We start from the raw sequence: 12,202 nt of genomic DNA, 5'->3' as shown, positions 1-12,202 counted from the left end.
AAGGAAAGGCCCTCGCCGCCACTTCTGAACGTTCCTATGATTTGTTTCTTCTCAGAAGTTAGCCAGACACCGTGGTGTAAGAGTTTGCTTTTAACTCTCTCTTAGCAATGAGCGGCTGTGTCCAGCTATGGCCCTCCACATCGTTACCACCTCGCACACCTCCTCCACCTCCGCTCTCCACAAAAATCCCATTTTATACACCAACCCAGTTTCTACCCTAGAAACTGAACCATGTGATTACCTTTTAAGATCCACAAAAAAAAATAAATAAAGTTTGTCTCATTCTTGGGCAACAACCTGATATTTTAGAAAGCACTTTCATCTAGGTTTACAGCTTGCTAAAAATAAAAATTATGATTCAACAGGAAATTGGGTAAGTCAAGCAGAAATTTCAGCATGTTTTTTGAAGATTTTGCTGTCTCAGTGGTTATCGTTCTTAACCACAGCTTTGAATTGTGGACACAAAAACTCGACACAGTGTCTATTGGCTGATGTTTTTAGCACGTAAATGTCAAATCCTTAGCAACAATGCCGACAAGGAAATCAGTCCCTCTAAGGTTTTCCTGAGTACTACAGAAATTCCCATTGCCCACAAAGTCCCTTTATTGACAAGAAATTCGTTTTAAAGATAATAAAATATTTTTTGAAACTATTATTAGTTTGGTTTCATAAAATTTCGTGTGTACCAAAAAAAGCACAAAGAATATAACAAACACCTGTGTACCCAGAAATAGTTTGGTCAAATATTAACCATACTTTCATCCTCCTTCTTATTTTAAAGAAATAAAACAATACGGATATAGTTAATGCTGTCTGTATGCCTCCCCCCAACCATTCCCTCCTTGTTCTCCCTCTAAGAGTTACCACCATTCTAAATCAGGTGGTTATTTTTATCTTGCCTGGCTTTATAATTTTGCCATATAGATCTGTATCTATAAACAACACGTCACTGTTTTTGCAACTTCATTTTTTATACTGTTTGTACTCATTTTATTAAATATTATAAATGTACTCTAGTTCATTTTTCTAATTGCTATATTCCATCTCATGAACACATTTTGTATCATTTCTAGCCTGCCATTTATATTGTTCCATATTTTTCTCAATTAGAATTTAAAGACTCAAAGGGCTGTTTTCATATAGTTAATATACTTTCACTTAAGTGAGAAATAATTTTGAACTCAAGTTTCGAACTCAAGAACTACATTATGTCAAATTTTGCAACTTTCCAAATGCTTTTAAAAAATAATTTCTGTCCAATCACTAAGACTGTAATCTATAGATGTTGGAGCTGAGTAATGGTAATAATGGTAAAACTGTTGTGAAAATAATAAAAATAAATGTTGATGTGTGACCAAGTTGGACCTCTAAGAACATAAGCTCCTCACCTGCTTTGGTTTCCAGCCCGCTCAGGTCTGAGCTGTCGGGGCACGACGAGGCCCTCCCACGCCTCTTCCCCTGGTCCCTAGGAAGAAAACACACAACACTGAGCACAAACACCAAAGTGTTTCTCTTTTCTGTGGTAAGAGTCGTCCATATACTGTTTCTGAAGAGACCACAGAGAATCGTTTATGAAAAGGGATTTGGTGCTCTACAACCCACTTTAATCAACCTCTGACTTCCAACTAAGATTTATCTTTTAAAAACAAGTCAGATTTACTTAACAATATGAAACATAGTTAAGAGAAACAACAACAACAACAACAACAAAATCCAAAGTCTACTTTGCAAATCAAAAAACTGATTAAGGATATGTACCACAAGAGGTCACTGTTACAATAAGAAAGAATTCTGGTAGAGTGAGTCACAAAAGGCTAGCGTTTAGGAGCTGGGAGCGACCCCCCCCCAAGGAGAAAACTGTTCCTATCCACACAGCAGGGGCAGATCTGGAACCCAGGTCTTATAATTTCCTATTCACAGTTCTTTCCACTACATCACAGTGTGTCCTGTTTCCATTTTCAAATTAATTAAAGATTCTCTGAATATTTCTTATTTTTAGAAATATTTTAAATGTTAAAAGGGTAAATTGAAGATAAATACAGGCAGTGCCCAGATGACAAAAATTTTGTGTGTTGGCTGGCCAATAGCAGGATTATGTGCCTGTGTTTTTTTTTCAGGTTATATTTAACGTAGAGATGGTCTATGAAGGCTATAACTTCTCTTTAGCTAGAGCTGATACTAATAATTACATATTTTTAAATATCTGTACAAAACTCCAAGGTAAAAAAACACTGAGAGAATAACACTGCACATTTTACAATAAAATTTCATTTTTGCTATCAAATATAATATTTGCTATAAAAATCATAAAGGATGCATATTCATGTGGCCAGGGTCACCCATGAACATCCGTATGTGTCCCCATTGCGCCTGCTTCCTCTGTAATGAGAGCCCCATGGAATGTTCAGTGCTGCGTCTTGGCTCTTGGCCTTTACTACTGCCCCAAGGATTAGCTTCTCCAAATATTGTTTTTTCCATAAAGATGTCCCTTTTTTTTAAACACTTGATTTGACACTCCCTTTTTTCGTACAATAGAGAAAGATAAGCTAATCTTCCCCAAAAAGGTCTAATTATTTAACACTCTGAAACAACTGCTTCATTTTTATACATGGTAAAAACACGGATCTGTTGGCAGGATGTTCCGAGTCAATCAAACAAAGAGATGGGGATGGGATCCTCTTTATCAGCAGTCTCAGAGTTGAGACGCCAACGAAGCAGACCCCAAAGAAGACAGAAATAAAGGAACTCAACCCCATCAAAAGGTAAAATAACAAAAATTCAGCAGAGTGTGAGGCCAAGGAATTTCCCATATTTATCACTCCTGGAAATAACAAGAAAGCTTGAGGACAATAGAGGCAAGGCCTTCTTTTCATTATTGCCCTAAACAGCCATTGAAATCAAGCAGAATAGTTTTCAACTAATGGCCTTCCAAAGTCACTGGTCCACCCTCCCTGAGGACAGGGCCAGTGATGAGGTTGCCTCCCTAAATACCACATTTGTGTATGCCCATTTCTGAGGGAAAAAAAAAAGAAGTGTCCTTCTTATCATATACAAAAGCTCGACAGTGCTGGTGGTACTGGCTCTCAAGAAGAGCACAGGACTGGGACTGACTAAGGCTCTACGTGACCATCATGGTGAAGTGGCTGAGCGCACAGGCTCTGGACCCAAACTACCTGGGTTCCAACTCTGAGTCCAACACTTACCAGCCATGTGACCTTGGGCAAGTTACTTCAACTCCTGGCCTTGGTTTCCTTATCCTAAAATGAGGCCAATGCTTCTACTTAGTACAGGGATTGGTACATCTGAAGAAATTATAAAGGATCAATATTATTTTTCTCTTTAGTTCTGGGTCAACCAGCACCTGTCTGAGCTGAGTCCAGTGCTGCATATTAATTGTGAGATATAAGGTGTTGCCCTGAAAAAGTTTAAAATCTACTTTGAGGAACTAAGGAAGTGTTTTTTTTTAATTGGAAAGTTCCAACGGAGTCTCTAATCAAGTACTAGAATAAAGAAATTCAGCAGGTGACAAGAACTAGAGGGATGCTGAAAAGGCAGTGATTACTGAGAGGGAGAAGTGGACCACAAAGTAGGTATTACAAGAACAAAAGTTGAATCTGCAAATGACAAGACTCCTCTCAGGAGGGGAGCAGCATGAGTGAAGGTAAACAGGGGCGTGCGGAGCCTGGGACTCAGGGCAGGGGACAATTGCACAGGGCCAGCAAGACAGGAATAGATTTCCTCTGGGAGGCATTGGGAACAGCTGCCTGAAACTTTGGGTTGAGTCTATGGACCCAATTTGATGGGCAATGAGGAGCCGTCATAGGTTCTTACGCAAGGAAGTGGGGGGATGTAGTTACGCAGTGACAAGAGTATTTAGGAGACTTGGAGAGAGGCAACCAGGACTAATCCTTTGAGGGTGACAGTGGGATGGAGAAGAAGGAACAAAGTCAAGAGATCCTATAAATGAAAAGTTGATAGGATTTGGTGGTTGACTTCAGGCAGAAGACAGAGCAGAAGGTAGATCTGGAGGAACAGGACAGCAGGGTTGCCACCAACAGAGATGGGAAGTTAGGGAGTAGAACAGTTTGAGCGGTAAAGCAAGTCTGAGTTTTGCCATGTTGAGTTTCTGATGAAAAATACAGCATGGGCTAAATAGAGGTAGAAATCAGGAAAAGAGCTCCGTTAAAGATCAAAGAGGTACACAGAGACCAGAGTCGTCAGAAGAGTGGCTCAAAGACTGGAATCTCAGGGCAAAGCCTTGTCAGATAATCATGGGTAAAGGAGAGAAAGGGGAAAAGGAGTCCAAAGGAAGAAGAGAAATAAAATATGCTCTTGTGCAGTCCAAGCATGTGGAGAAAGAGAGCATTACTAACAGGTCAAAGAAGATGAGGGCTGAGGAAGACCTGTCCAGTCTGGCCAGGGTACACCTAACAAGGTTTCCATGGAGCGGGACAGCTGAAATCCCAGCCTAACCCTAAAAGTGAGGTGGGGAGAGGCATCAAGAAAAGAAAATCCCCTCCTTGCTGAAGAAGAGAAGCTTAGATGGCCTTATGCTCAGTGGAAATCTGTCTCCTTGTAACTTCTCCCCACTGGTCTTGGTTTTACTAATCGGAGCCACATGAAACAGATCTTTATCCTTCTTCCTCTTGACAATCCTTCAAATACTTAAGGATATTGAGTTCACCGCTTAAAGTCATCTCCTCTGGTTTAAATCCCACGGTTCTACCACTTATTAGCTGTGCGACCTCAGGTAAGTTTTTGACCTAAGCTTTGGTTTCCTTTTCTATACATAAGGGTGCAATAAATAATAGTACCCCCCGACGTGAGGTTATTGTGGGGATTAAGTGATATAACCTGGAATTGCTTAGCACAGCCCCAGGCATAGTAAGTACTCAATAAGTGTTTACTATTATCGTGACTGTCATCACAGATGTCATTCGCAAACTTCTCCAGTCCCTTCGAGACTGTTCCTCATGAGATAGTTTCAAATTTCTTTGCCAGCCTGTTCAGTTACTCTGAGTGAGCGTCAGTTTGTCTGGATCCCTTTTAAAGTCTGGAACCCAGCACTGAGTAAAGATGTGGCCTGAGGAGCAAAGAAGAGATAATGCAGCCTAAACTACATTAGCAGGTTTGGTGGCCACATCACAGCCTTGGTCAATTCTTGTCTGTTTTTACATATGCAGCTAAGGCAGATCTCCCCCAACCACGTTGGGCTCATCCTTATTAAATCTCACGGTGTTATATTTGCCAAAGTGTTTTTGGCTACCAGATGTTTTCAAGTCTTGAGTCAGTCATCCCGTATAATTGTTCTTCTTCCTAGCTTCCTGTTCCATGTCGTTAAAGACTAAAATTAAAATTTTTTACAATGATTTTTGATGTATCGAGAATAAAACAATTCCAGAAATTATTCCTCAAAGCTCTTCTGTGAAATTCTTCTTAGAGGCAGAATAATACCATTTTATTAGTTAGGATATCTTCATTTACAAATTAAAAAAACCTAATTCTAACCGACTTAAACAATAAATGGAATTTATTGGCTCATATAACCCAAAAGTCAAGCACCAGGGTGGGTTTTAGGTGTGGTGTGATCAGGGCTTTGGCTTCGTCTTACTGCAATTCTCTCAGCTCTGCCCTTCCTTTGGTTTCATCTGTAATCAGGTTGGAGGATGGAAGAAAGCAAAATGGGTATGGCATTCCCAGGCCTCTCATCTGCAGCCCACACGTTTCACAACAAATGCAAAGTCTTCTCTTCCTAATCATTGACAAGAATCCTACATTTCACTCTGAACAACCAGAACCAAGCTCTGTAGCCAAGGCAATGCCATACACAGACTAACTGAGTTACTACTGCCCAACCACAAATCAGTAGTGCTGGCAACATCTCCTTCTGGACCATATATACGCCAAAGAAATAAAGTATATTTCTTTAAAAATATTCTAAAAATTGGATTTTGGTATAATTTAGACAGTTCTTCCAGTTATTATGATTAAGATTCTCCAGTTAGGGATCAGCAAACTTTTTCTTAAAGAGCCAGACAGTCCATATTTTACACTTTGTGGGCCAAGTGGCAAAACAGAAGCTATTATGTAGGTACTTTTGCAAGCATTTAAAATGTAATGATTTAAAAATGTATAAACCATTCTTAGCTCAAAGGCTTTTAAAAAAAAAACAGGCGGTTGGCCGGATTTGGTTCCTGGGCTACAGTTTGTTGACTTCTGCTTTAAAGCGATAACTATAAAGATATTACGAAGTAGACTATATGGAAGGACTTGAAATTAAGGGAAAAAAACCAATATATTTATTTCCATTTGTGAAAAAACTAGATGTAAGAAAATGGGAAAAGAAATTTTAAAGGTATATCTTAAATTTTAAAGAACATTTAAATTTTAAATATGCTAATATCATAAGCATATGATAAAAGGAAAATTTAGCAAATTTTGAGCTCAACTTTCCCTTGCCCTAAGAAAAAGACATTTTCTTTTTAGAAGTAGACTCATGTTGTATAGAATCAAGTCAGGTAGTAAATATTTTAAACTTTGCGGACACAATCTCTGCCATAACTACCCAGCTCTGCTGCTGCAGTAGGAAAGCAACCACAGACACGAGATAAATGAGTGATTGTGTCTGTGTCCCAATAAAACTTTATTTACAAAAACAGGTAATAGGCTGGATTCGGTCCATGGGGCTTAGTTTGCTGACCCCTTCTCTATAGTCTCTTAGATTCCTTGATTGCAACCTGAGAATGCCACCCCCAAGAAGTGGTGGTCCCTTCATCACGTCTTCATAGCCTGAAACACCAAATACATACCAGACATACTAGCACTACGTCTTAATAACTAACGTTAAAAATAGAATTCCACTCAAACAGTTACATACAAACATAATGAAATTAAAGAACATGATTTTAAAGGAATGTTCATAGGATCAAAATTTTAAGAAAGTCCTCCAAGGTATCTTTAGCATTGGGCTGTGATCCAAGATTTTAGAAATATATATTTAGGGGCCGGCCCCGTGGCCTAGTGGTTAAGTTCGGCATGCTCCACTTCAGCGGCCCAGGTTCAGTTTCTGGGAATGGCCCTATACCACTTATTGGTGGCCATGCTATGGCAGTGACCTACATATAAAACAGAAGAAAACTGGCGCAGATGTTAGCTCAGGGCAAATCTTCCTCAGCAAAAAAAGTATATATACACATACATATATTTAAAGATTATACATATAATCTTAGTACCTTTTCCAATAATCACTAATTGGTTATCATATGTATAAACTTGATTAGACATTGCTTTTAGCTAACCATGTTAGCTTGACTTTATTAGGCTTAAATTCCCTTAGCTTGGAGCAAAAGCCCCCAGTTTCATGCCTCCCCGAACCTTTGCAACTCCACAGTTTCAAGGCGCCTCATGTGAAAAGCCTGGTCACTGCTGACGGCAGCAGCTATGAGTGTGTGAGCATAGGGGATAGTTGCCGTGCCTGTCCTCTTCCGCAGCGAGTTACTGTGCAAACTGACTCCGTGCAGGGGTCCTTTCTCTGCTTTCCATCCCTGACGCACCAGTGGGGTGCTCCAGCTCGCACGCCACCATCTCCCTCCAGAACTGTTCCGACTGCTCCCCTTCTCCAGCAGTTCTTCACACTGCTGCCTGAGAGTCACTCTTCTGCTGAAAACCTCTCCTTGGCTCCCTGCAGTCTGTGGCCTCAGGACCTGTGCTCCTGCTTCACTGGGCCATCTGCCTCTCTTTGAACCTGCCACCACCAAGTCAAATCGTCCCTCTGCTTATGCTGCTCCTTTAGCAACCAACACAACGTTCTGCCCCTATTGAAAATCAGCCTTCAGAAGGCAGCCCAAAGCCCACGTACCCCAGGAAAGCTCCCCTCATCTTCAAGTCGGAATGAGGTGGTCTCACCTCTAAACCCCCAGGACGCTTTCCTCCAGTTCTCCTTTTAGTCCTCCAGCATTAGAGTTAGTCACTGAACGTTGCTTCTAAAATGTCTGTATGCACTCAGATCACCTGGATAGCTTATAGAAGTGCAGATTCTAATCCAGCAGGTCTGGAGCCTAAGATCCTGCAATTCTAACAAGCTCCCCGGTGATGATGGTGCTGTGGCACTTGTAAGCTCCTCCCGGACAGGCTCCACTTCTCCATCTCCCAACCTCCCCTGCACAGGGATTTGCTTACCAAGAAACGCTTATCAAACGGAAACTGTCAAATGAGGTGGGACTCAACAAAATCATTCTGGCCAATGCCTATCCTTTCCAAATGGAAACACTTTCTCAGCCATATTATTCCTAATTTCTTAAAAGAATAACAACTTCATTATTTTTGAAAAATCGACATATTTATTAATATTTTTTAAGGCCAGGCAATAAAAGAAAGTACAAAGATTTCAAAAAAATCACCCAGGATCCCACCACCCAGAAATAAATATTGTTGATATGTGGTAAACATCATTCCAGACATATTTTGCATATATTCAGATGAAAAGATCAAAGAACGAAAGAACAGAAGGGTGACTTGGAGGGAGGACAGAGAAAGGATACATACAAATGGGATCATATCATACATGTCATTGTAATTTAAAAGTACTAAGTATAAACTTTACTTGAATTTAACAGAGAAACAGAAATTGAGGTGAAACTGAAGAAATTGTAGAACTTCAGATGAATGGGTCTTCCCAAGAGATATTAGTTTCTAAAAGATCTCTCTAAAGTTAAGAAAAAAAATAATGAAAAAGATTAGGAGGCTGAAATCATTCTATTTTGACTTTCTATTTAAGTTTCAGACTGCAGCTAGTGACAAATCTATTCCCTATTATGAAATGAAGTAATTACTACTTACACTTCCTCCCAAGCACCAGTTTTGGTTATTTGTATTACTATTACATCGTTAAGACTTCTGTTCCATAACCATCGTTTTCAGTGTTGTATAGTTTTAATTCAGTATGAAAACCAAGTAAATACTCACCATAAATGCTTTTACCTAGCTTCTTCATTCCTGAGTTTTGAATTTTGACTCATCATTTTGTCATCAAAGAGTTTTCTAGAAAGTTTTCTAGAAAGTACAGTCCCCAATTCATACACATTTGAAAATGTCTAACTGTTGCTTTTTTACTGAAGGACAACTCGGCTGGCAATACAATTCTTGGATTATCCTTCTTATACTTAAGACTTCATAGATGTTACTCCACTGTCTTCTGGCACTCAAGATGCTCTAATAAAGCCAGAGGCAGCCTGCCTTTTTCTCCTTTTATGTAATTTGCTTGTCCAGCCTGAATGGCCGCTCGATAGCTTCTTCCATTTATCCACCCAATCAACAATTACTGGGTAGCGTTCTAGTGCTGAGCAATGCTCGAAATGTCTTAGTGTGGATTACTCCATATCAAATTTGGTTGGGCCACAATGTGTCCATTTGAGCTTCAGATTCAAATCTTTATCTCAGAACATTGTCTTTTATTAGGTTTTAATATCTTTCTTGTTCTTTTTGCTCTGATCTCTTCCATTCTCAGTGGGTTGTCGTGAATATCAAATGAGTTAATAGACGTAAACCATTTGGAAGAGCGCCTGGCACTTAGTTCAAAGTAAGACAGCACCAGGAGGGGAGAGGAGAAGGAAGATTCGCTCCTGCAGGAAGACAAGAGTCATGCCTCCCATATCTATCTCAATCTGTCTAACCATTTTTCTGTCTTCTTACCCACTTCTTTTTCTGTGGTTTCCTCTAGCCTGTCCACCATGTCTCATTGCATTTTTAGCTTTAGTTTTTATTCTCATTTTTATCTCTAATGTGACTTTCCTTTCCCTGTTTTTACAATTTTCTTTCATTTCTTTTTTGAGAATGGCAAGCATATTTTTCATCTCTTTAGGCGGGCTTATAATCTCTAATTTGAATTCTTATAACCCAAAGAAGAGCTCTTTTTTCTTTAAGAAAGCAATTACATTATAATTTCTTTGACACTATGGAAAATTGTTTTAACTCTCCTTGGTTTTGGAGGGTAATTCCTTTCGCGATACATTTTCTTCATTTGTCTTTTGTTATGTTCTTTATGTATTGATGCTTGAGTCCCATGTTAACTCTTGTCCTAATGTTATTTATCTTTAAACAGAGTCATTTATTTGTTGAAGAATGAATAGGATCCACAGAGGGAGAGAGCTGGGTTACTCCATAGCTTCAACTTTTGTTTTCTTGAACATCCATTCACCACGTCTGTTGTTTTTCTTGACCTGAAGTGTGCATTCCCTTGGTTTGTGTGTAGCAGGTTGCTGTGACTCACAGAGAAGGCTTGTTACACGATAGGCTCCTTGAGTTCTAATCTAGCACACCCCCTTGCCCTGCCCCCCACACACAGACTAGCTGGCTCACAGGAAATGAGGAGAGCATGTTGCCCTCAGCTCCATTCCCCTCAGTCACTTCAATATCTGGATCTTGAATGGGATCTTTACAGGGGCACCTCCACTTCTCTCGTGGCCTGCCCACATCCTTAGATCTCATTTCTTTAATTAAAGACTATTGGAAACACCTTTCTGAACGAAAACACTCACTTTTGGTGAAATCTGTTTCTTGCTCAAGGTCTGAGGAGGTGTCTGCTCTCAAATTACCCCTTGGTTTCATCCATATTTCATAGAGTCTGGAAGGTTACCTAGACTCCTTTGGTTGCAATATTCCAAGTGACAAAAACCTAAAGGACCACACGCTGTCCCTGTCAAAAAATAGAAATAAATAAAGGAAAGAAGAAAGGGAGAAAGAGAAAAGAAGAAAGGAAGGAAGGGAGGGAAGAAAGAAGGTAGAAAGAAAAGAAGGAAGGTAGGAAGGTAGGAGGAAGAAAGGAAGGAAGAAGAGAGAGAGAAAGAAAAAGGAAAATATTGGCTCACAAAACAGAGCAGTCTACAATGCAGATGTGGTAGCCTCAGGCATAGCTGGATCTAGGGGTTTACACACCACCCTTGAATTTGGTCACTATCTCCATTCCTTGGCTCTGTTTGTTTATGCATCACTTCCCTCTCAGAGTCACCCTCCAAAAGGCAATGATATGGCCACTGTCATCTCCAAGACCTCATCATCTTTACAGCTTGTAAACTTGGAGAAAGGGCATTTTTCCCAAAGATTTTCGCAAAAGTCCCAGGGAGAAATTCAATTGGCCTGGCTTAGATCATGTGCCCACCTCTGAACCAACTGCTATGGCTGGTAGATTGGAGAACTCTGATTAGCCAGCCCTGGGCCACACAACCACCCCTGGAAAAGGGGGTGGGTAAGACAGGGTCAGCCCTCCTCCAAACACGGACCGAGCAGGATTTATTATACAACGCAAGACGGCTCGCTCTCCAAAGGCAAGAATGTTATGCAGACAAAAAATCAAGCCCCTACTGCAGTGTAAAGTCTGCTTCATGTTTTGTAGTTTTGGGTTGGAACCATTTGTCTATTTCATTGATGCCATTTATTTCTCTGTTTTTCACTCTTTTTTGGTCTCATTGGGTTTCTGCAGAATGCCTTTGTTTTGCCATCTTTATTTAAGGAAGCCTTCTCTTATTTTTGATTCCAACAACGCTAACGGTGCTTGATAGTTTACAAACAAGGCTTTCAAGCCTTATGAATCATTCCACAACCTACAACGAGGGCTGGGAGGAGTTGGCAGTGAAGGAGTGCACTTATTTCCATTTTTCAGATTAGAAGACTGAGCCCCTGAAAGTGTTAAGAGACTTGTCAAAGAACATACAGCTAAATCAAGAGGCCGAGAGGGAACCCAAACTAAATCCAGGGATTCTGGCTCCCAGCAAAGCGTTCTTGACTCCACAGCTGGCTGCTCTTGGGCTTTCCTCCTAAAGGTCACATTTCCAAACCACGATAGTTTGAACAATATTCACATAGAATGCCTGAAAAGGTTTTTAAGCAGATATATACAGGGGTTCATCAGATTGAACCACTGGCTGGCTGGCTGGCTGGCTGGCTGGCTGGCTGGAGATACATACGTGTACATATTTTTATGGAAGCTTTATTATTTTCAATCCATACAGAGAACATGGAGTGTTGTTAAGGGGCAGGTCTGCCAAAACTTAAATGAATCCCTAAATGGACAGACAGAGACGGTGGTAATTGGCACTGCTTGAAGATGATAGTTCAATAAGTGCTTGAGAGCGTGTCCTCTTTTGGAAAGTTAAACAGTCCCCAAGATCTTGTTTGTGATGATACCTTGCTTAGCAAATCCTTTTTC

At 40.2% G+C, this 12,202-nt stretch overlaps 1 protein-coding gene across 6 annotated transcripts in view; it reads right to left on the bottom strand.

Annotated features, from left to right (window-relative positions):
• Nucleotides 1-12,202, bottom strand: part of ARMC2 (armadillo repeat containing 2) — a 98,232-nt gene that overhangs the window by 60,139 nt on the left and 25,891 nt on the right. For all 6 annotated transcript variants that reach the window (XM_014839035.3, XM_014839038.3, XM_014839036.3 and 3 more), the window contains exon 6: nucleotides 1,389-1,465. In XM_014839035.3, coding sequence (XP_014694521.1) covers nucleotides 1,389-1,465 — 77 coding nt within the window. The remainder of the gene's footprint in view (nucleotides 1-1,388; nucleotides 1,466-12,202) is intronic.

This window comes from Equus asinus, chromosome 24 (assembly GCF_041296235.1).
Source record: "Equus asinus isolate D_3611 breed Donkey chromosome 24, EquAss-T2T_v2, whole genome shotgun sequence".
NCBI lineage: Eukaryota > Metazoa > Chordata > Mammalia > Perissodactyla > Equidae > Equus > Equus asinus.
Note: the sequence above shows the minus strand (reverse complement) of the source record. Positions and strands in the feature narration are given on the sequence as shown.